The sequence below is a fragment of the Carassius gibelio genome, chromosome B16 (assembly GCF_023724105.1).
Source record: "Carassius gibelio isolate Cgi1373 ecotype wild population from Czech Republic chromosome B16, carGib1.2-hapl.c, whole genome shotgun sequence".
Classification (NCBI taxonomy): domain Eukaryota; kingdom Metazoa; phylum Chordata; class Actinopteri; order Cypriniformes; family Cyprinidae; genus Carassius; species Carassius gibelio.
Genome location: NC_068411.1, coordinates 4,239,865 through 4,264,488, shown reverse-complemented (window position 1 = coordinate 4,264,488; position 24,624 = coordinate 4,239,865). Strand labels below are relative to the sequence as shown.

Below are 24,624 nucleotides of genomic sequence, written 5' to 3'. Positions count from 1 at the left end.
GATCTAGAGAGAAACATTCACATTTCTCTGTTATTAACGGATCAAACAGCACGTGGAAACCAGGAAGAAACATTGTGCCGTGAATGAACTATCCAGTGTCCAGATCTGCAACATTCACCATGTATTTACTGTAGTAACACTAACTGCAACCATGAAAGTAGGCTATAATGCCTTCAAGTAACATTACGTCGGTTTTATTTTGACATTATGAATACAATTGCTGCCCTCAAATGTTAATCTGAAATAAAATAAACCTTGGTTTATAACTACTACAATATTTCATTTTTTCCAAGAAGCTGTTTTGTTTTATATGCTCATAAGAAGAATAAATTATAGCTCCAGAATTACTCAAAGTAAAAAATATTACACTTTATTATGTTATTTTTAATATCGAACTGAACCGTAAATTTTGTGAACCGTTAAACCCCTTATATATAAATATAAATATAAATATAAATATATATATTAGTGCTGGGAAAAAAATTAATTGCATTCAAAATAAAAGTTTTTGTTTGCATAATATATGTGTGTGAACTGTGTATAATTATTTTGTATATAAATACACGCATATGCATGTATTAATTATTTTTTTTGCATGTATATAATGTATATACAGTAGCCTAATACATAATTTATATTATATATAAATAATTTATATATAAATAAATAAAAATATTAAATATATACATGCATATATGTGTATTTATATATACAAAATAATTATACACAGTACACACATATATAATATGCAAACACAAACATTTTTATTTTTGATGCGATACATTTTTTTCCCAGCACTAATATACATTTTATATATATATATATATATATATATATATGGGGGAGGGGGGGGGTCCCGGATTGTTAAATATGTACATGGGGGGGCCCCAAGGAAAAAGGTTGGGAACCACTGACTTAAAGTATATGAGCTATTTAGTTGGTTTAAGGTAGATATTGAGATACATGACGCGAGTGTCGCGTCATAAAGCAAACATTTAATGTTAAGTTATAACGTTATATGCGACGCGACACTCGATCGCCTCATGTGTCCATAAACTATCGAATTTTGTTCAAAATTAGTAACTTAAGTACATCATGAGTCCATCTTCCAAACCGTGTTTTTGTCCTGTCTTGAAACACTAGGGTGCGTACAATAAGTGTTTATAATCTGACTAACGTTACTTTACACCTGTTGGACTGGGAAGTAGCTTATATACTTACAGCACTGGTCATATCCACAAACAGAGAGAAGTAACGTTTGCAATCGTGACTTGTTTAATGTCTTAAAGCAGATATATAAAGCAGAGACCCACAGTTCTGCAGAGTTCAGCTCCATCCCTAATCAAACACACTTGAAGAAGTTAATCAAGGTCTAAGGGTTACTAGAAAGCCACAGGCAGGTGGCCTTTTTTATCAAGGCTGGGGCACTACTGAGCAGAACTGTGGCTCCCCAGAACTGATGTTGACCACCCCTGCCCTTGTACAAAGCTGTCTTTTTTGTATATGCTTATATGCTCAAAAGTTAAGTGTATTAGAATTTCTCATGTGCTTATCTTTTTGATATAAAGACCATTGTGTCTAATTTTGAATGCTTTTAATGTTTTTAAATGTGATGCCTTCTTAAAATTCACAGACACTGCCTCTTCTTTGCTCATACTCCCACTGACAGGGTGCAGAATAATGGATAATTTTGTACAGGAGAAGCTGAAAGAATGGAACTTGGAAGTCCTGATACCAAGCTTTAAAGGTAAACTTTATTTAGGTAAAATTAAAATGCACCTCTCTATATGTTCATTATAACCTAGTGTGTTCTGAGTAAGACAGTTTTCTTACGTTCTTCTCTTCTTGTCTTTTTTCTTCTCTTTCTCTTTACAGATGAACAAATTGATGAAGAAACCCTCCTGCTACTTGATGAAAAATCGCTAGAAGCTATGATACCAAAAATAGGCCTGCGATTGAAATTTAAAAAGCACCTGAGAGAGCTGCTTGTGAGTGAAGAAATGCTCATTTAGAATGGGATATATCTGCTTTAAGTGCAAAAAGACTGTTGGGGCCAATGTTCGTTTTTTGTTTTCGCATCTAAGAAGAATGCATAATGTATATAGTTCATCAAGTTATTTTGAGTGTGGCCAAGCCGGGTGTCATAGGACATTTAATTACAGCAGATCATTTAAGAGGCATCTGCTACAGCACCGTGTAGAGTCTGAGGCAGAAGTATCCAGCCAGTCAACACACTTGACTCAGACAATGACATTGAGGTCTGACAGCAGACCTCTGGCTTCTCAGAGTGAGCCTTTTGAGGAGGAAGATAATGCTGCTGAAGATAATGCTGCTGATGACATGGAATGGGATGAGTTAGAGCAGAACACTATCACAGATCGAGTGGCCTTGTTTTTATCGAAATTGAGGGCAAAATCATCTATGACCCTATCTACTGTCAACTTTGTAGTTCAGCAAACATCTAGTTTGGTCTTTGATATTGTTGGTGCTTTACAAAGACAGACAATGTCATTCTTACAAAGGATTGGCCAAAGTGAGACTCCTGAAGGTCAACAGCTGAATCAGCAATTTGCAAATGCAGCACAACCTTTTCAATGCTTGGATACTGAACACAAGCAGATGAAATACTTTGTTCAAGCTGGGTACCTAGTTCAGCCAGTGGAGGAGCCTCTCCCTGGTGTCTCATACACCCAGCAGAGGGACTCACAGACAGGCACTGTAAAACAGGTGGCAGTGCAGGATACTTTTCAAAGGATTCCCTTACGTCCACTACTGAAACTCATTCTTGAGAGTCCAGGGACAATGGAGAAGATAATGGAGTGGAAAAGAAAGCTAAGTGACTCAAACAATCTGGATGACACCACTGTGTTCAAAACAAGTTCTATCTTCCTCACTGAGCCCTCTGTTCCTCTTCTGTTGTATAATGATGACTGTGAAATGGTTAATCCACTAGGCTCTAAGACCTCAATCCACAAATTGGGATTCATCTATTTCACTCTTAAATGTCTTCCCCCAGAGTGCCTTTCAAGTCTTGATTCTCACTTTCTTTTGGCAGTGTATAAGGCAGATGATGCCAAAACGTATGGTATAGATGCTGTCCTGAAGTCAGTTGTTGATGATATCAATGATTTGGAAACAAATGGTGTGGAAGTAGACACGGCTCACTTCAAAGGCACATTGAAGGTTTGGGTTGCCCAAATTTGTGGGGATAATTTGGGGCTAAATTCAATCCTTGGCTATACAGAGAGCTTCTCTGGAAATAGTGTTTGTCGATGGTGCCACGTGAAGAAACTTGTCATGAGAACACAAACAATGGAAGATCCGTCACTGCTTAGGGATAAGGATGGCCATCTTTCAGATCTGGTGCAAAGTAATCCAACAGAAACTGGCTTAAAAAGACAGAGCGTTTTGAACAACTTGAAATACTTCCATGTGACAGAAAATGTAGCACCAGATATTATGCATGATATCCTTGAAGGAGTAGGTGCATATGAAGTTAAATTGGTATTAGGCTCTCTCATCTCTCAGAAGGTAATAACCTTAGACCAGGTTAATTACCGAATCACAAGCTACGATTATGGCTTCTGTGAGTCTTCCAACAAGCCATCCACAATCCGACCTCAAGAAATAAAAACACCAGACAGTTCGATGAAGCAGACAGCAGCACAAATGTGGTGCCTGTTAAGGCTTCTTCCTTTGATGATAGGAGATCTAATTCCAGAGGGAAACAAATACTGGGAGCTCTTGCTGCTTTTGTTGACCTGTATGGAATATATTTTTTCTCCATCCTTAACAGAAGATGCAGTATTATTTCTCAGACATCTTCTTCATGAGCATCACAGCCTTTTCCTGGAACTCTTCCCTGATAGACATCTAAAGCCAAAACATCATTTCATGCTGCATTATCCAGGTGCCATAAGGAGACTGGGCCCTCTGATGCACTACTGGTCCATGCGCTTTGAGGCCAAGCATGGTTTTTTTAAAAGGCTTGCCCATGTCACATGTAACTTCAGAAACATTTGCAAAACAATGGCCTTCAGGCATCAAATGTTTTTGTGTTACAGTCTTTTGTCTGATCACCTATTTGCACATCACAAAGAACTTGGTCCTGGTTGCACTACTCCACTTGCTTCCATTGAGGGATTTGATCAAGTCTGCCACAGATTTGAACATACTCCATCATTGACTGAAGTGTATATACCCTCTTGGGTGAAGTGGAAAGGGACAGAATATCGTCCAGGAATGACCCTCCTTGTGTCTCATTCTCCAGATGGTGAACCTCAGTTCGGAACAATTCAGAAGATTGTGGTTTTTGAGTCTGTCATCAATTTCATTGTTAGGAAATGGGACACAGTAGGATTTGAAAGACACTATTTTGCATGCTGCGTAATTCCCACTACTGTCATTGACTCTATTGATGTTGACTCCATTGATGATTACCATCCTCTCCATGTAGTGAGGTCATACAAGGAAGGGGACAGCAACCACTATGTGTCCATGCGCTACCGGCTGTTTTAAATGTCCCCTTTTTCAACTTGAAATTCCAAGGACAATTTTTTTTTGGACCGTTTACACACCTGTACAGACTTTTTGGAGATGCAACCATTTTTTCCCCTAGAAAGCTATCTTTAATTCACCGTATTTGTGTTTTACAATGTTTTGCGTAAGTATATGTAGAATATATTATAACACTACACTATTTTAGTTAATTTAAGCTAGCATTGAAGCACTGTTGTGTGTAGAATAAACGTCAATATAAAAAATGCATGTCATAATTTGTAGCTTTATATTTGTTACAAGAAATGAAACCATGTCCATGTAGGTAACCCTTTTTCCATGTACTTTTATAGGAGCCACAACCAGAACAGATCCAAAGTGGATCAGCTTCCAAACCTCCTGTGGACCAACAATGTGAAGCAGAAATTCAGATGTCAGTGGAGGAAGTGCCAACATTTGTATGTGTTGTTGTCTTTCTGTACTTCAAATTAATTTACATAAAATCATACACATTCAGGTGCAACACAGTTTTGTCACATTTACTAAAATTAACAGTGGCTTTACTAATTTATATATGAGTAAAAACAAATCAACTGTCAAATGTGAAACTTTGTAAAAGAGATTTTCACTAGTGTTAAAGGGATATTTCAGCAACATTTAGTCAAATTTTTAGGATCTGCGGCTTGAATAGTTTGCTGCTTTGTCTTTTACAACAGAATATTTCTGAGGTCCTAATGAGCAGTGTCGAAGGCAAGGACGTATTGGCCAGTCTTGAGAAGAACACTTTATCCTTAAATCAGCGAAGATGCATGGTCAGGATACTAGTTTCACACCTTATGAATCGCTTTGGAGAAAAGTATGTATGCATTTGTCCATGATAAAAAGTATATTTTATTGCATATACATTTTTGCAAAAGGAAGTGAATTTAGGCCAAATTGTTGCATGAGCTCCCATAGTGGATTATGGCCAAGTACACACTGTAAAGTTGCAGGAGTGACAACTACATTTAAAATTAGAATTTCTGTAAATGCAGTTGTCGCTTCCTGCTATTTTCTGGAGTCAGTCCTGTTGTAGAATGTGGTTGTTGCTCCTGTAAATTACTGAACTGTGTCTGTACATAACAGTACCAAGCACTTGAAGGTAAATTACAACCAAATGTAAACATTGTGTATGAGTCCTATGTCTGTCTAATGCTGGAAATTCTTTCATGTCTGTATTGAATTGATGTGTGACTTTCTCCTGAATTCTTTTTATTATTATTATTATTATTATTATTATTATTATTATTATTATTATTATTTCTAGCCCATCCTCTGAGCAAAAGATGTGTTTGGCTGTTTCTCTGGTTGAGCAATATCCCTGTCTTAAGGACTCCCAGGGTAAAGGCTATGTGAGTACAACTTTCTTATTGCCACATTTCTAAAGCTTTTCTTTTTAAAAGGAAAAAAATGGTCTATGGTCTTGTTACATTCACAGGATACTATGGATTTGCTTGAAGCTGAAAACCTTGGAAAGTGAAGAAAATGAGTAGCGCATTCTATGGAGCAACTAAAAGAACTTGGTGATGGAAAAAATGAGATGAGAACAGAATATATTTTAATGCTTTTGCTTTCATTTATAAAACATTTGTGAGCAAATGCAAAAACATTGAAAAAATATTTATCCTCCTATCTCATATTTTTTCCATCACCATGTTACTTTAGGGGTTCCATAGAATGTGTTTTTCATTATCTGTGCCTTTCCAAATAAAGTATTTAGTTCTGGTCACGTTCCTACAGGATACAAACTAGGGTTGTGACGGTGAGGAAATTTTTCCACTGGTTAATCGACACTTGACAACACCAGTAATACTGATATCACCGTGGTGGGGGGTCATATGAATCTTAGTTTGAGTTTTTCCTCTTTCCCTCACTTTCCTTTGCTTAAATGGCTTGTAAAAGCACCGTGCACATTTTACTTTCACTTTTAGCGGCTATTCGGCATCAACTGCTTTGATTCAATTTAAGCAACAACAAAATACAACGTAGAACGTAGAACTTTTATTAACAAAACGAATAAAAATACTCCATGCTATATGCCTAATATAAAAGAACAAATAACTTTTATAGTACCTCAAATAACACAAAGTTTAAATAGGTATAGATACAAAACAAAAAATCAGTAATGAATGAAGAACAAATAATTATGAAAAGCAGAACGTTTATTATCTAAACAAATAAGAATGTTTGGAGAAAAGGATGGCATAAACAATCATGTAAAATAATAAAGAAGAAAAAAACAGTTTAAATAAAATAAAAATCAGCAATAACTGTGGAACCAAATAAATGAGAATAAAAACTACTTTTATGTTTTAAGGAAGCATGGTTCAGCCCTGGACGAAGCCATCGTCCAGCTACTGGATTTCTGGAGGAACGCTTGCGAAATGTCAGGAAGAGAACCCGTCGTGAAAACTGCACAAGCCGTGAGAAAGAGGATTCTCAAGCCATAAGCAGCACCTTGGTTATACCAGGTAAAAATTTAAATTTGCTATCTTTTACTAAAAGCAAGTATTTATTATTTTGGCAAATATCCTTAATTTTGTTGTTAAAATTATATTTATTTGTAGAGCCAAGTATTTCACCTGACAGAGCAGTACAACTTGCAGAATGGCTTAAAAATAATATGTGGCCAGCTAACCAAGTTGCAGATTACATGAAAGAAACAGCCATCCACAGGGCTCAGTGGATAAGAGCTAACGGGACAAAATCTATCGAGGAAATAACTTGTGAATTCCCTCGACTCCTTGATACGCCAGGCATGGTAGGTCCAAATCTGTGCATCTTTTTCCAGAAAGTCTGAATTCCTTTTGATGGTCATCAGGATGGGCGATGTGGCAAAAAAATAAACATGTTTCTTGTAGGGATATATTTTTAAATAGGGATATTAGTTTACCTGTACTGCTCTGGAACACTGGAAGGCTGAAGACAGAGCATTGCCTTTTAATTTTTTTAAATAAGTTAATGCCCTGTTGATTTCTCATTTTCAGATTTCACAAGACTTCTCTGTATTATTCCCCGACCATGCAGAGAGACTTTTCCAAACTTGGAAAATGAGTTTCAAAGACAAAATCCTTTGCTTTGCCAGCCAGGAGAAAAAGGCGCAGGAGCTTCTCCAGAATTTAGACAGTTTGTCTCCAGGTATAGTTGTGAATGCAAGAACTGATAGTTATTCATTAGAATAATGATGACAAAATAATTAATACAAAATATTAATCTGCACAGAAGTCCAAAGTGACGTTGCACTCAGGCTGCTTCCTGTAATACTGCCCACCCCTGTCTACAAAAAAGGGATGAAAATGTTCAAACCAAGCTTGGAAGAAAATATCAAGTCTTTCATTGAATTCAAGCATGTAAGTAATTTTGTATTGGACACATCACGTGCAAACCATACTAAGAGCAAATTAAAATGGCTAAACATATCAAGTGTTTATAAAGTCACTGTCATCAGCATTAAATTCTTTATTTGTCATTGCTTAGAATCAGAAAAAAACTCCAAAAGCTATATACAGTGGCAAGAAAAAGTATTTGAAACTAGAGGTCGACCGATATTGGATTTTGCCGATACCGATAGCTAGGTTGGACCACACTGGCTGATACTGATAAATTAACCGATAATTAAAAAAAAAAAACTGTACTTGTCACAGACACGCCAGGCTCCAACACCACCCAATCACAGCACGCGCCATCACCTGAGTACTAATCACACTCACCTGCTCCTCATCTACCTGCAATCTCCCCAGCACTCAAAAGTCACACACACACACGCAGTCACTGTCCGGTCTCGTTCGCAACTAGGTCTATACCTACCTGCTAACTCTAAGGACTAACCATATACCTGACTTACCTCTCTCCGGTGATCTCCAGTGTGCTCCTGTTCCCATCGTGTGTGTGTGTGTCATCTTCCTCCATCGTCTCAAGCCACCACTTCTCGGATCATCCCACCTTCCAAGACACCAGCACCGTATCCTCACCCATTGGTTCACCATTGCTCACCTTCACCTCTGCTTGTGTCAAATAAACATCATTCCCTGTCATTTTCAGTCTCCGGTCCCTGACTACCGTAACAGAAGACCGGACACAGACCGAGCGACACAAGCATGAGCCTCACGGACCCCTTCCAGGACCTCTTTGACGCGTTGCGTCGGACGCTCACCAGCATTCCATCACCCCCTTCACCAGCGAGCACTTACGGAAACAACACCACCTCTTCCTCCCCTACCGTGCACGCCATCCCCATGGCCAAACCGGCGCCCTTCTCTGGTTCGGCGGAGGAATGCAGCGGATTTCTCCTCAAATGCTCGCTGGTCCTGGAGATGCAACCGCACTTGTACCCCACCGAGCGATCTAAGGTAGCCTTCCTATTCTCCCAGTTGCAAGGTAAAGCTCTAAAATGGGCCAATTCCATTTGGACCCAAAACAATTCTGTCATCCAGTCATATTCAAGCTTTGTTGACCACTTCCGAGAAGTTTTCGGGAGACCTGCCTGGGATTCATCCATTGGTGAGAAACTTTATAATTTAAAACAAGGAAAAATGACTGTCAATGAATATGCTCTTAAGTTCAGGACTCTCGTGGCCACAAGTGGATGGAATGAGCAAGCCTTGCTGACCACCTACCGTCAAGGATTGGATCCTTGAGTGCGGTTGCATCATGCTGCATACGAGGAAACCATCGGGCTTGAACGCTTCATTCAACTATCCATCCGCTTCGCCACTCATATGCAGTCGTGCCTCGAAGAGCACCAGGGCAAGTCACATGCCAACTCACCCCTCTGCCGTCCAGAGACCGTCAGCTCCCCAGAACCAGCCCACAAACCCATGCAAGTAGATTCCACTCGACTCTCGATGACTGAACGGCAAAGTCGGCTGGCCCAGAATCTCTGTTTATACTGTGGATCTCAGGGGCATATCATCTCCCTATGCCCCGTCCGCCCTCCTCGTCCCATGTTGAGTGCCGTTTTCCTTTCCAAGTATCAGATGAAGCCACTCACCACTGTTGTGACACTTACTGCCGCTAATGTTTCCCCTCCAGTCCATGCACTCCTCGATTCTGGGTCAGCCGGCAACTTCATCTCCGGCACCTCACTACCACTGCAACGCCGTCAGCCTACCAGATCCATTCAATAACTGGAAAACTGCCAAGCAGGAGACAAGTTCGCCGTGGTGTCGGCCCTCTGACCCTCCAGATCAGGCTGCTTCATGTGGAGAAGATCCATCTGCTGGTTCTGGAGGAATCCACTGCTGACGTGATTCTAGGGCGCCCATGGTTGGAGCAGCATAATCCGTTAATCTCGTGGAGGACCGGCGAAGTCCTGAAGTGGGGCGATTCCTGTTTCCAAAGCTGTCTGTCTGGACTTCTGGTTGCATCCACTCCTCTCCAGAACCACTGCCTGTCTATACCACCTCCATTGAAAGCCCAGTTGAAAGACAATCGGTGAATATCCCATCATGTTACGCCCCCTTCAGTGACGTCTTCTGCCCCAAACGGGCCTCCAAGCTGCCTCCACACCGGCCATGGGACTGCGCCATAGATCTGCTTCCGGGTGAGCCAGTGCCAAGGGGAAGGATCTACCCCCTCTCCATCCCGGAAGAGAAGGCAATGGAGGATTACATCAAGGAGGTGCTGGCGCAAGGCTACATCCGTCCATCTACTTTCCCTGCTGCTTCGAGCTTCTTTGTGGAGAAAAAGGACGGAGGCTTGCGGCCATGTATGGATTATCGCTCCCTCAACAATATCACTGTGAAATTCCGCTACCCTCTTCCTCTCGTCCCAGCAGTCCTGGAACATCTCCGTGGTGCCACTGTCTTCACCAGGTTGGACCTCCGCAGCGCGTATAACCTCATCCGAATACGTGAGGGGGACGAGTGGAAGACAGCCTTTATCACCCCTACTGGTCACTACGAATATCTTGTTATGCCGTATGGTCTAGTTTACGCCCCCCTCCGTATTCCAGGATTTCATTCATGAGGTGCTCCGGGAGTTTCTCCACAAGGTCGTCCTAGTCTATATCGATGACATCCTCATCTACTCCCGGAGCCTAGCGGAACATCAACGCCACGTTGCGGAGGTCCTGCAACGCCTGGGAGAGTTCCAACTCTATCTTAAAGCAGAGAAGTGCTCCTTCCATCACCCCTCAGTGCAGTTCCTTGGCTACAACATCGATAACAGTGGCATCCGGATGGAAGAGGGGAAGGTGGATGCCATCCAGAACTGGCCAACACCCACTACCCTAAAAGAACTCCAACGATTCCTCAGTTTCGCTAACTTCTACCGCCGCTTCATCCAAGACTACAGCTCTATCACCACTCCTCTCACCAGCCTCCTCCGAAATAAACCCAAGTTTCTGTCCTGGACCCCAGCCGCCACAGAGGCGTTCAATTCCCTGAAGGAGGCCTTCACCACAGCTCCCCTCCTGGTCCACCCTGATCCCGATAGGCCATTCATCGTGGAAGTCGACGCCTCCACCAACGGGGTAGGAGTGGTGCTCTCCCAGCAGCAGGGGAATCCCAGCCGTTTCCATCCATGTGCCTTCTTTTCCCGCAAGCTCAACCCGGCGGAGGCTTATTACAACATCGGCAACCGCAAACTCTTAGCCATCAAGTTGCCACTTCAGGAGTGGAGGCATTGGCTGGAGGGAGCCAAACACCCATTCCTAGTACTCACAGACCACAAAAACCTTGAATATCTGTGCATGGCCAAGAGGCTTAACCCCAGGCAGGCTCGATGGGCTCTATTCTTTACCCACTTTAATTTCTCAATTTCCTATCGGCCCGGATCCAAGAATGTCAAGGCTGACGCCTTATCCCGTTGTTACACTCCTGAAGAAAACCTGGAGGAACCGTCCCAGGATGTAGGGAATGCGCCATCCTGAAGAGTCCCCGTCACCTACCATCTGGCAAACTCCTCCCTCTGCCCGTTCCTAACCATCCATGGTCACACCTAGGGGTGGACTTCATCACAGACCTACCACCTTCGAAAGGCTGCACATGTATTCTTGTAATTGTTTATAGATTCTCTAAATCATACCGTCTTATTCCTCTGAAGGGACTACCCACGGCCTTGGAAACCGCGGAGCTGATGTTCAACCACGTCTTCCGGTACTTTGGCATCCCTGAGGATATAGTTTCTGACAGAGGTCCCCAATTCATCTCCCGAGTCTGGAAGGCCTTTCACTCCCTCCTAGGTGTGGCCGTCAGCCTGTCATCTGGATACCACCCTCAGTCGAACAGGCAGACGAAGATGAAAATCCAAGAGATTCATCGCTTCCTCCGTACCTTCTGTCACGGCCACCAGGACTCTTGGAACCAGTTCCTGGGGTGGGCCGAGTACGCACAGAACTCCCTGCGCCAACCTTCCACCGGACTCACTCCATTCCAGTGCGTGCTCTGCTACCAGCCCCCGCTCTTTCCCTGGTCAGGTGAACCCACAGACATACCATCCGTCGACTACTGGTTCCGAGAGAGCGAGAGGGTCTGGGACTCGGCCCACCATCAGCTACAATGGGCCCTACGTAGACGCAGGTTGACGGCCGACCTTCACCGCTCCGAAGCTCCAGCCTACCAACCAGGACAGAAGGTCTGGCTGTCAACCCAAGACATCCGCCTGCGTCTACCATGCCGCAAACTGAGTCCCAGATTCATTGGCCCATTCACCATCGCAGAGCAGATCAACCCAGTCACATACGAGCTACACCTCCCTCCTGAGTATCGTATCCACCCGTTTCATTTATCACTCCTCAAACCTCACCATCCTTCTGACTCCCTCTCCACAGAGTCTGGCGTAGCCGCAGCCAAAGCCCCCCTCCCACTCATCCTGGACGATGGTACTGCCTACGAGGTTCGCGTGATCTTGGATTCCCGACACCGTGGTGGACAACTCGAATATCTAGTGGACTGGGAAGGTTATGGTCCAGAGGAACGCTCATGGGTCCCATGCAACAATATCCTGGACCCGAACCTGCTGGACACCTTCCACACCAATCACCCTGACAGACCTGCTCCACGGGGAAGAGGAAGACCACCACGACATCGGGGTCCTCGGCCCTCAGGAGCGGGCATGGGGAGGGCGGTACTGTCACAGACACGCCAGGCTCCAACACCACCTAATCACAGCGCACGCCATCACCTGAGTACTAATCACACTCACCTGCTCCTCATCTACCTGCAATCTCCCCAGCACTCAAAAGTCACACACACACACACGCAGTCACTGTCCGGTCTCGTTCGCAACTAGGTCTATACCTACCTGCTAACCCTAAGGACTAACCATATACCTGACTTACCTCTCTCCGGTGATCTCCAGTGTGCTCCTGTTCCCATCGTGTGTGTGTGTGTCATCTTCCTCCATCGTCTCAAGCCACCACCTCTCGGATCATCCCACCTTCCAAGACACCAGCACCGTATCCTCTAGGCTTTTTCCTAAATTCCATTTTATTTCCAAATTTCGTTATTAAATTTTCTGGATTCTGTTTTTTTTTTTTCATTTTAATTTTACTCCACTCCTTTTTAATAGTTAAATTAAAGTTTCTTAATCATAAAGCAAGTCTTCTATCTGCGTTTTCTGCATTGCGGAAAACATAGGGCCCTACATTTATCCCAGCACAATGTAAACTCTCACACTTTAACTGCTTATATTCTTGAATCAGTAAGTCACTAAAAGACTTTGTGATTATCTAATCAAAATAAAAGAGCAGCGCTTGAGTCATAGGAGAACTCCCCGGTATCACACACACTCCGGACGCGTCGCGTTCAACTCGAGCAGCGGTCTAAAATGGTTTATTTATTCACCAAATGGACACAAGTTTATTTCAAGAATGAACAATGAGGCAAAGAGAAATTTGAAATTCAGTGTTTAAAAAACGATAAATCAGTCGACCTCTTATTTGAACCCTTTGGAATTAATTGGTTTCCTGCATTAATTGGTCATGTGATTTATATATTTCCTATTATGCAAACACAAAAGGATAGCCCCCCCCCCCACAAACCTGTAAGACCTTTGTTCATCTAAGAAACACAAATGAAGATATATGTAATGAAATCTGAGAAGTTTCTGTCCCTTCATTGACAGCCTACTCAACTACCACTTTCAAGGCATCCAGAAAATGCTCACTTTGGCTAAAAAAAAAGACCTAAAGCACCATCAATGTAGAAATTAATTAGTGAAGCTTGAATACAGCCATCCCTCTTCCTCTGCTTTTGTCGTTGTTCTCTTGTGAATGCGCATTGGAGATTGATGTGGAAGTGGAAAAAATTTCTTTCACTTGAAAGTTGAAAGGTAGTTGAGTAGACTGTCAATGGAAGAACAGAAACCCCTCAGATTTCATTACGAATATTTTCATTTGTCTTCCGAAAAAACTAAAACAAAGGTCTTATGGGATTGAAACCATGTGAGAGTGAGGAATTTTAACAAAAATATTTTCATTTTTGGATGAAGTCTATCTTTTAAGATTATAATTTATCATTATAATTATTTATGTCTTTATTGAACATCCCATTACTAAGAGTAAAAACATTCACTGATTATCAAGAAGGAAACACAGTGTATTAAAAGAAAGGGAGAGTGAACTAATTGAAAATTATGATTACATTTTACTTTTGTCTTCTGTGAAATATGTAAATATCAAACTTCTGAAGCATAGTATTAAATGGAAAAAATATGATATTTTAACAACACAAAATCCTAAACTCATGAAAATTACAAAACATAAAAAGTTGTGGACTATCCAGGCAACAACAACAAGATTAGCTCATTTACATGTTTAATGGGTTGTTCAATAAAGACATGAAAGCTGTATCAGCTGTAAGTACCTACTTGCATCCAAATCACAGCTGTTTTAATATAGACTGATATTGTGTGACTACTTGTCACTATGTCATTATGTAACGCAAGAAAAAAAAGATTGATAAAGGCATGTTCTGTTGTAAATTACCACTGGGAGACCACTAACATTTTTAATTGCCTGTATTGCTTTAATAGAAATAGACCCCCCCCCACCACCACCACCAATTGTAATACACATTTTTTTGCTTGACATTGGGGGTGAAAACATTTATAACATAGAGAAGCTATGTGCACTAACTAGCATTTAGCAGTCTAGCATTTAATACTGAGCAGGACTCTATAGCCTAGAAGCCTCAGAAGGACTGGACTTGGACAGACTCAGCCTTACTAGGAATCAACCTTCCATTTGAGAAGCACCCTATAAAGACTGAATTATTAATTATGCAAATTAATGTAGAATGTAATTTGAGTCAACTCCACGATATATAAAATATTAATGACTGATTTTGTTTAATAATGCTGCATTTTGATATAGTGAAGTATAGTGAGTTGTATGTTTTTAACATTTTTCTGTTTTTAACAGGTTGGGACCAACATGGTTGAATATTTGAAGGAGGCAGAGCTCACTAAACCCTTCCCCTTTGTCCTTGGTCTTGGGGATGACAGTCAATGCCATCAAGCCTTTGTAGTTGTTGGCAAACAGGCACTGCATCAAAACACACTCCTTGGTGCTGTGGACACGTGCTTTAAACTTTTTTATGTTTTAGACATCCATTTCCCGAAGCAGTGTGCACCAGTGTGGGAGTTTTTGCAGACTGTTGTCTACAAACTCCCAGGAACTGAATCTCCTTCTGTAAGACTGCTCCGTGGATATTTGTCATGTTGAGCAGTACTGGAACCATGACAACTAACCCTTTCTAAAATGTTATGCAAGTTTATATTAAGAGGAAATTTGTCAGACTAATACATATATCTAAAGCATTTTACTTGTATCACTTTGTTCGTGTGCCTCTTTGTTAAACATACTCTCTAAAAAGTTATGAGTTTATATTAAGGGGAAAGTCATCTAACTAATATATATGAAGCATTGTACTTGTGTCTTATACTTGTGTATATAATGTAAATGTTTAAATCTAAGCTAATTTAATTTATTGATATTTATTTTTTTAATATTTATAAAATGGAAGTTGTATTTATATTTTATATGCTGTTTTATTGTTCATTGAGCATGAAAAAATATCATGCTTTTTTGCTATATGAATTATATATGCTTTTATGTCTTGCATTTGGATGTTCTTTATTAATAAATCTTCACCTTTTGAGTTATTACTGTTTCTTTTAGTGATTCTCTGTGATTTTATTATTATTATTATTATTATTATTATTAATAAACCTATTTCAGGTTTGTTTTTTAACCAGCAATGTAGTCATTTTAATCAATAATGGAGTTAAATAAAACAACCCAACAAGTTGGGTCAAAGATTTAACCCAACCGGCTGGGTTAAAACAACCCAACGCTGGGTTTGTCCATATTTGACCCAGCGTTGGGTTGCCAAAATAACCCAAGTTGGGTTGTTTTAACCCAGCATTTTTTTAGAGTGTAAATAGGTCACAAAATAGGGAGAACTAATTAATAATTGTGCTAAACTAAATAGGAATTATAAATCTATATTAGGGTTATAAGAAGGTTACATTTTGTTTGGAGCAAACCTTTACTGTCATCCTGGTAATATCTATTTTTTCCCCTTGTGTTATGTGGTGATGTTTTGAATTTCATTGCTTTAATTTTAATTATTTTTCTATTTTTTCTTTCCTTTCCTTTTTTTTTTTTTTTTTCTATTTTCTTTAAATACAACATGCCTGTTTTAACACAGCTAGTGTTGTCAGCATTTCCTTCTTCCCTCGTCTCTTGAGCGTGTCTAATCTTCTGGTCACTGGCCCAAATCTTGAAGTGGTGCACTCCCTTCGCTCCCATTTGCATATTTCACTGTTTCAGAGTGAGGGTGGCACTCTTGCCGTGATGCACGTTACATGTGACACACACACACGACCACTCGAACCAGAACTTGTGAGAGAAACACCAACACCAGGAATCTTACCACTGCCTTAGGCACTCAGCTCCTGTAACAGCAGAAATCAGGTTATACACTTAAGATACAGTCCCTATCACAAATGGATTTCAATAAGAGTTGCCCACCAAAATAATACACTGGAGCAATAATCAATTACTGCTATTACTACGACACCAAACAAATGTAATCAAGCACAATTAAAACAAACTAAGAGCACACTCAAAATGTTCAACACGTTTCACAAAGACTTCCAATCAATTAAAAGGAGCAAAAAAAAGAACGTTAATAAACTAAGGAATACACATAACAACAAAACACAACAAGGCAAAATAAGACAGATAATTTAGACAGATCAGAAAATTACAAATAAGACCCTCCACCACCGAATGCTAAATATTAATAAAATCCAAATATCAACCCAAATAAAAATATAAAACAAAAATAATGTACAAATAAGTTCTGAAATTAACTCGGTAAAGCCGACAAGTATATGCTGGGAAGCTGAAAGCTCATTCAGTCTATATGGGAAACAAGGGTTTGACGGAGAGACAAAACACGTTCATAAAGTCAGGTAAACACCCGCACCAGACGTGAGACCAGAAGCGGTTCTTCTGTGGCAGGTAACAACTCTTTCAGTAATTTATTGGGTACAGGCATGTTGTTGGTTTAGATGCAGTGAGTTTTTAGCTCTTTCTGTTCTATAGTTGATGATGAATGAAGTATTAGATGCTGTTGAATCTACATTTGCTATTGTATTTCCGATATTATATATTTTATCAGTGAAGAAATTCATAAAGTAATTACTACTGTGAAGGAATATTTAGATCGTGTGGCATCTGGTTATTGGTTAATCTAGCCACTGTGCTAAATAAAAACTTTGTATTGTTTTGGTTATTTTCTGTGAGTTTGTGGATATGCTCAGTCCTGGCAGCTTTTAGAGCCTGTCTATAGCTGGAGATAGTGTTTTTCCACACAATTCTAAAAACTAAAAAAAGTTAGTTTTTTCAGTTTGTGCTCAAGACTACGTGTTTCTTTCTTGAGAGAGTGGGTATTACTGTTGTACCATGGCACAGTAAAGTTTTCTCTAAACTTTTTCAATTTGATGGGGGCAACAGCTCTAATGTATTACTATGCTGCTAGTAATTTCACCTAGTTCATGTGTATTTATGGGTACACAGAGCGGTTGAGATAATCAGGCAGGTTATTTGTGAATTTGTCTTTGGTGGCTGGAACAATAGTTCTGCCAGGACAATAAAGCAGATCCACATAGTTAATATCAGTAATAAGCAGCATGCACAATACAAGGAAATGGTCAGCAACATCATCACTTTGAGGTACGATATCTATATTTGTAAGATTGATTCCATAAAGGATAAACTTTATTTGTCCCCAAAGGGAAATTTGTCTTGGGCAAAGTGCTACAGAGTTGTTCCAAACAGACAATAATAATAATAATTGAAGCTTCAAGCAGTGATGAATAGGCCCTCGCACCCGGTCTCACTGCAAGCGAGTGGCTTTAGTAAAAAAGTGAATAGTGAGAAATATGCATTTAAAGTTGTAAATATAAGAGGAATATGTCAAAGTCATTCATATGTGCCAATCTTCCTGCTGCCAACTGCTTGCGCTATGATTATAACTGGATTTTTGCATGGAGATTTCTTTAGTTCAGCACTTTTATCAAGCATATGAAATTAAGTGCATATTGAACATGGAATGTTTGAGTTATTATAAAGCATGACGTATCCTATTGCCAACAGGTGGCATTATGATTATAACTGAATATTGGCCTTTATATTTCTTCAGGCCATGACTCTTTCCAAATATGAAAAGTTTGTTGCAAATTGGACATTTTCATGTTTAAGTTACTGTAAAACAAGGCGTTTCCTGTTACCAGCAGGTGGCACTATGATTATAATAGAATACTGGCCTACAGATGTGTTCAGGCCAGGACTCTTATCAAACGTGAAGTATGAGGAAGATCATACATTTTATGCCTGAGTTACAACAACTTCTATTCCCATGGCGAGACATCGAACTTTGTCATGGTGCCATGGACAACATAACGAAAAACTCAAGATCTTTGCAATTCAACATTGCAAAGTTCTTTAGAAAAAAAAAATTGAAAAAAAAAAAAAAAAATTGATGTCATTAAATTTCTAGGAGTAGTTCTTTGCAGAGTAAAAGATGACACTTCCTGTTGTCAGCATGTGGTGGTATGACTATAACTGAATATGAGAATTTAGATCTGTTCAGGTCCGGAGTCTTATCGAACATGTGAAGTTTGGGGCAGATTGGACATTGTATGTCTGAGTTATACCAACTTCCTTTTTCATGGTGAATAATCGAAATTTGTCAGGCTGCCACGGACATGCCCTTCAACGGAGACTCGAGATCTTTGCAATTTAACATCACAAAGGCTTTTACATTACATTGACTAATTTTGGTGTTCATCTGAATTAATCTCTAGGAGGAGTTAAAATAAAACATCTGAAAAAGGCAAAAATTACACAAAATTTGCCCAGAAAATTCAAAATAACTGACTTCCTGTTGGCTTTAGAATTTTGTTCCAAGATACTTTTTTGTAGGTATTGGTGTGTTACATGTGTGTACCGATTTTCATACATGTAAGTGAAATGTAGCTCGAGGTGCACACCAGTTATTATTTTATTTTTTTTGTATGTTCAGGCCCTCAAAAAATGTGATTCATTTGGGAGAAAAATAATAAATATAGCTGCAAGCAGCGATTGCGGGCCCGAGCCGTCAGCGCAAATGCCACCCTGGTGGCATCAGGAAAACTGTGCCCAGCAGGAATATACACAGTAACCTTCTAGCACAGGGGGGTCAAACCCTGCTAATGGCGATCGACTGTCCTGCAAAGTTTAACCCTCCAACCCTGATCAAACACATCTGAAACAACTAATTAAAGGGTTAGTTCGCCCAAAAATGAAAATTATGTCATTAATAACTCACCCTTATGCTGTTCCAAACATGTAAGACCACCTTTTATCTTCAGAACACAGTTTAAGATATTTTAGATTTAGCCCGAGAGCTCTCAGTGCCTCCATTGAAGCTGTGTGTACGGTACACTGTCCATGTCCAGAAAGCTAAGAAAAACATCATCAAAGTAGTCCATGTGACATCAGAGGGTCCGTTGGAATTTTTGAAGCATCGAAAATACATTTTGGTCCAAAAATAGCAAAAACTACGACTTTATTCAGCATTGTCTTCTCTTCCGTGTCTGTGTGAGAGAAAGTTCAAATCAAAGCAGTCTGGATATCCGGTTCACGAACGATTCATTCAGTTCACCAAATCGAACTGAATCATTTTAAACGGTTCGCATCTCTAATACGCATTAATCCACAAATGACTTAAGATGTTAACTTTTTTAATGTGGCTGACACTCCCTCTAAGTTCAAACAAACCAATATCACGGAGTTCATGTACTCAAACAGTACATTGACTGAACTGCTGTGAAGAGAGAACTGAAGATGAACACCGAGCCGAGCCAGATAACGAACAAAACATTGACTCGTTCACGAGTAAAGAACCATTTCTGTCAGACACGTCCGATTCGTGAACCGAGGAGCTGATGATACTGCGCATGTGTGATTCAGCGTGAAGCAGACCGACACACAGAGCGTCTGAACTGAACTGATTCTGTGCTAGTCTTATGAGCGCGGGTAAACCGAAGGCTTGAATCAAGGGAAATCATCGCAAATGACGCCATTATGTCGAGTGCAAAAGAACCGGTGAACCGTTTTCTTCAACCGGTTTATTGAATCGAACTGTCCGAAAGAACTACTGGTGATCTGAACTCCGATGCAACCGGTTCTTCACTCGTGAACGAGTCAGTCTATTGTTCGTTATCTGGCTTGGCTCGGTGTTCATCTTCACAGCAGTTCAGTCAGTGTACTGTTTGAGTGCATGCATTACTCCGGGATATTGGTTTGTTTGAACTCAGAGGGAGTGTCAGCCACATTTAAAAAAAAGTTAACAAGTCATTTGTGGATTAATGCGTATTAGAGATGCGAACAGTTTAAAACGATTCAGTTCGATTTGGTCAACTGAATGATTCGTTCGCGAACCGGATATCCAGACTGTTTTGATTTGAACTATCTCTCACAACAGACACGGAAGAGAAGACAATGCTGAATAAAGTTGTTGTTTTTGCTATTTTTGGACCAAAATGTATTTTCGATGCTTCAGAAAATTCCAACGGACCCTCTGATGTCACATGGACTACTTTGATGATGTTTTTCTTACCTTTCTGAACATGGACAGTATACCGTACACACAGCTTCAATGGAGGGACTGAGAGCTCTCGGACTAAATCTAAAATATCTTAAACTGTGTTCCGAAGAAAAAAGGAGGTCTTACATGTTTGGAACAGCATATGGGTGAGTTATTAATGACATAATTTTCATTTTTGGGCAAACTAACCCTTTAAGGTCTTCAGGATTTCTTGAAAATAAAAGCCCCGTCCACACAGAGGTGCGTTTCTGTGAATACGCCCTAATTTTTTTTTAAAATTTCGTAGAGTGGATAAATCTGAAAACACTGTCTTTGCGATTTCGTGTGGACAGGGCCATCTGTATATTTGCTGAAATGATGATGTCATCACCCCACATGTCGATCCTAGTCAGACATCGCTATGTCACATAAGAGCAACAACAACAATGGTTTGTATACAGCGCGTAAAGTTTATGTGCATGCTCCAAGTCTTCTTCATTTTTTATGTATCTCTGTGGCAAAATTACAGCGCCACATACTGATCTGGCATGTATACTACATCGTTTTCTCACGGATTCACTGGTTTAGTGTGGACGCAGATATTTCTTGATACAACGCAGTGTGGACAGGATTTTTATTTATTTTTTACAATTTTTGTAGGATTTTTTTTTTGTTTAGAAACATCGGATTGGGGTAAGCTTTGGCTTCGTGTGGACGTAGCCTAAAGCTAGGTGTGACTGATTAGAGTTGGAGCTGAACTTTGCAGGTATAGGATCGCCAGGAACAGGATTGTGCACTTCTGTTCAGTTTGGAAACTAGGGATACAGGAATGAAAGGGTTAATCCGACCCATCAAGAGACACACACACAAAAATACAATATATATAAAACTTTGGAAACACTTTCAATAAAGTTTCAGTTATTAACATATAATTATTGTTCATGTGTCACAAGTCAGTCATGCTCACCAATCATCCAATACCAACACACTCCCTCAACAGAATTCTAATCACCGGCACCTGTGCACGATTATCTCTTCAGCTTACCTCCACATAACAGCACACACCTCACTTTTCACTTTCATCGTAGCTGCATAGCGGAACCTCTCCTGTTGTTAAGCTACCTGTACAGACTCACTACAAACCTTGCTACTTACCTTTCATTGATTCCTCTCCTAGATATCCCCATCCTGTTTATCCTGTCGGAACCAGATGCATCAGTTTGCCATATCTCTCCTGTACTCTACTCAAAACACCTCCAATAAAACTAACTTGCTTTTACCTTCTGTCCCAGTGTCCGTGTGTTACATCATGTAAATTCATATAATGGCATTTTTAATTGTGAATCATTGATATAGCATTTGTGAATCTTAATTAATATTATGTTCAAAACAGATTACTACATTATTCATTAAAATGTATAGTTAATGTACATCAATCACTATACCATGAATTAACATAAGTATTTTTTTACTACCACAAATAAATGCAAGTTGTAAGTTGTTCATACTACGCTTGTACTAATGTTAAATACTACATTATACTATATTAGTTAACATGAAAAAAAAAAAAAAAAAAATATATATATATATATATATTAAAGCTTAGTAAAAAATATTTTTAATACATTATTTATTAATATATTTTATTAAAAGTTTTGTTTAAAGATTAGTTTATGTACTGTGAAATAACATGAACATAATTATTTTAATGATAGGATTAGTTAACATTAAAGGGTTAGTTCATTGAAAAATCATAATTATGTTATTAATAACTCACCCTCATGTCGTTACAAACCCATGAGACCTCCATTTATCTTTGGAACACTGTTTCAGATATTTTAGATTTAGTCTGAGAGCTCTCAGTCCCTCCATTGAAACTGTGTGTACGGTATACTGTCCATGTCCAGAAAGGTAAGAAAAACATCATCAAAGTAGTCCATGTGACATCAGAGGGTCAGTTAGAATTTTTTGAAGCACTGAAAATACATTTTGGTCCAAAAATAGCAAAAAACTATGACTATTCTTTTTTTTTTTTTTGCATATGCCTATGTAACGTTAGGTTCACAAGCTCTGTCTGTTATTTGTAATTTTTCAGAGCACATGTTTATGGATCAGTGTGTTCACACTGCACATGGGAAAAGATGTGAACAGAAATGGTTAGAAATAGTAAGGTGCGAAAGGAATGAATATCTAGCGCATGAGCATAGAGAGAGTTGTGAGTGCACAAGACACAGTTTGAGCAAAAGGACACATGACAAGTGCAGGCACTCTCTCCAAGCGAGAGCTGCATGTATCTGAGCACGTGCATCTGGTTTTGTGACAAAGCAAAGGAAATCTACATGCGAGCAGAGAGATTCACGCTCGCGCATTATTTTAATGTTACTATAACGTGCTCTCGCTGCTGCTTCTGTATAGAAGCAGATTAGTCTCAAATATAATTCACGCAATAAACATGATTCACACATGCATAGACAATTTCACATGCATGAAACCTAATTCACGTACACACAAAAAAAAATATTGTGCGTGAAATAAAATATATATTCATAAAAAGCAATTCACGAGCACAAAATAAATGTTATGTTTCAATTCAATTTCAATTTGTCACAATTAATAATTGTGAGTTAGTATTTCCCTTTCTAGTAAAATGAAAATAAGTGGTTTAGTGAAAAAAGACAGCAATAAGAGAGAGGAAGAGACCAACAAGTGTTAGTTAAGATGTTTAAAATGGTTAAATCACGTCAGCATTGCCCAAAACACATTATTCTACCACTGGATGGTAATGCTAATGGCTAACCTTTGAGGCTAGTGGCTTTAGCATAGACTTCAATGTAAATGCAACGGTTTCATTAGCTTAGCAACACTACGGAGTTTGTTTACACTAGTGTCGATGCGCTGCGCGTGCACAGTTCAGAGTTGCTCCGGAAGTACGTCAAGGCTTCTGGGTCATGGTCGTCACTATGGCAACCAAAACACACTCTAGTGGATTAACGTTAGCACATGAATCGTTGCATTGTTGCAAATACAGTTAAGCATGTTACATGAAATGTCGGCTCATTTCAACACTTTACAAATAACAACACCGCCTTCAGTTGGTTTTGCAATGTGGCACTTAAACTCTCATTTTGTATAGAGTTAAATTTATCTTAATTCAGATATAGCAGCTTTTGCTGTAGTTAAGGGAACACAGTGATAGCGACCTCTGCAGATCTGAGTCTCCGTGCCAGTTTCTCTGGACACAAACACAAAAGGTTTCCTTCGCTGTTGGTACAAAGTTAAATTTACTTGATCAAGCTTTTAGAAAACTCCCATTCAAATAACTCTCGGGCACACGCAGTGTTCCGCGAGATTGCATTCACTTTGTGGACTGATACAAATGGGCAAACATTTTTCTCTAATGTTTAACATTAACTTAGGGGAGTCAAATATCAAATTTGATTTGGCAGTGGAACACGCACTGGCAATCAAACTATGAATACTGAATACGGAGGCTTTGATAAATAGATTGAGGAACATGCTCAAAACTATTCTTTATTCACCGATTTATATCCCTTTTGAAGCGAACGGTGACTGAGATAGCGTTTGAGAGACACTGGAACACGCAGTGAAATCAAATCAGCTATAAACAAAGCATTACAAAAACTAGAAAAAAAGTTTGTTGAGACAAACATTAAGTTGGCTTGAGAAAGCCTGACCAGAAAGTTTGAAGAAGTTTGAAGAAGTTTAAAGAAGTTAGAAGTGTATAGTTTAAAGTTAGATTGATAGATTAGTTGAAAGAAAGAAAGATATATTAGTTAGAAAGAATGACAGATGGATTAGTTAGAAATAATGATATAGATTAGCTCAAATGAAAGAATGATAGATAGATTAGCTTGGCAGAAAGAATGCATGCGACTAACATGTTTCTAGCATGATTAGCAAGTTACTAGCATGTTAGCATGACTAGCATGTCGCTACCATGTTTTTAGCATGACTAGCATGTTTCTAGCATGATTAGCATGCGACT

General features: G+C 39.6%; 2 protein-coding genes across 2 annotated transcripts; both read left to right on the top strand.

Moving 5' to 3' along the window:
* The first annotated feature begins 1,193 nt into the window (after positions 1-1,193).
* On the top strand, positions 1,194-4,518 carry LOC127974534 (uncharacterized). Its single transcript, XM_052577879.1, has 2 exons — positions 1,194-1,747; positions 1,876-4,518. The coding sequence occupies exon 2, from the start codon at positions 2,014-2,016 to the stop codon at positions 4,516-4,518; it is 2,505 nt and encodes an 834-aa protein (XP_052433839.1). The 5' UTR covers positions 1,194-1,747; positions 1,876-2,013.
* A 9-nt stretch (positions 4,519-4,527) lies between these two features.
* Positions 4,528-15,569, top strand: LOC127974538 (uncharacterized). Its single transcript, XM_052577887.1, has 9 exons — positions 4,528-4,663; positions 4,851-4,955; positions 5,214-5,353; positions 5,804-5,888; positions 6,854-7,007; positions 7,104-7,297; positions 7,524-7,674; positions 7,759-7,886; positions 14,900-15,569. The coding sequence occupies exons 1-9, from the start codon at positions 4,655-4,657 to the stop codon at positions 15,200-15,202; spliced, it is 1,269 nt and encodes a 422-aa protein (XP_052433847.1). The 5' UTR covers positions 4,528-4,654; the 3' UTR covers positions 15,203-15,569.
* Positions 15,570-24,624: the final 9,055 nt, after the last annotated feature.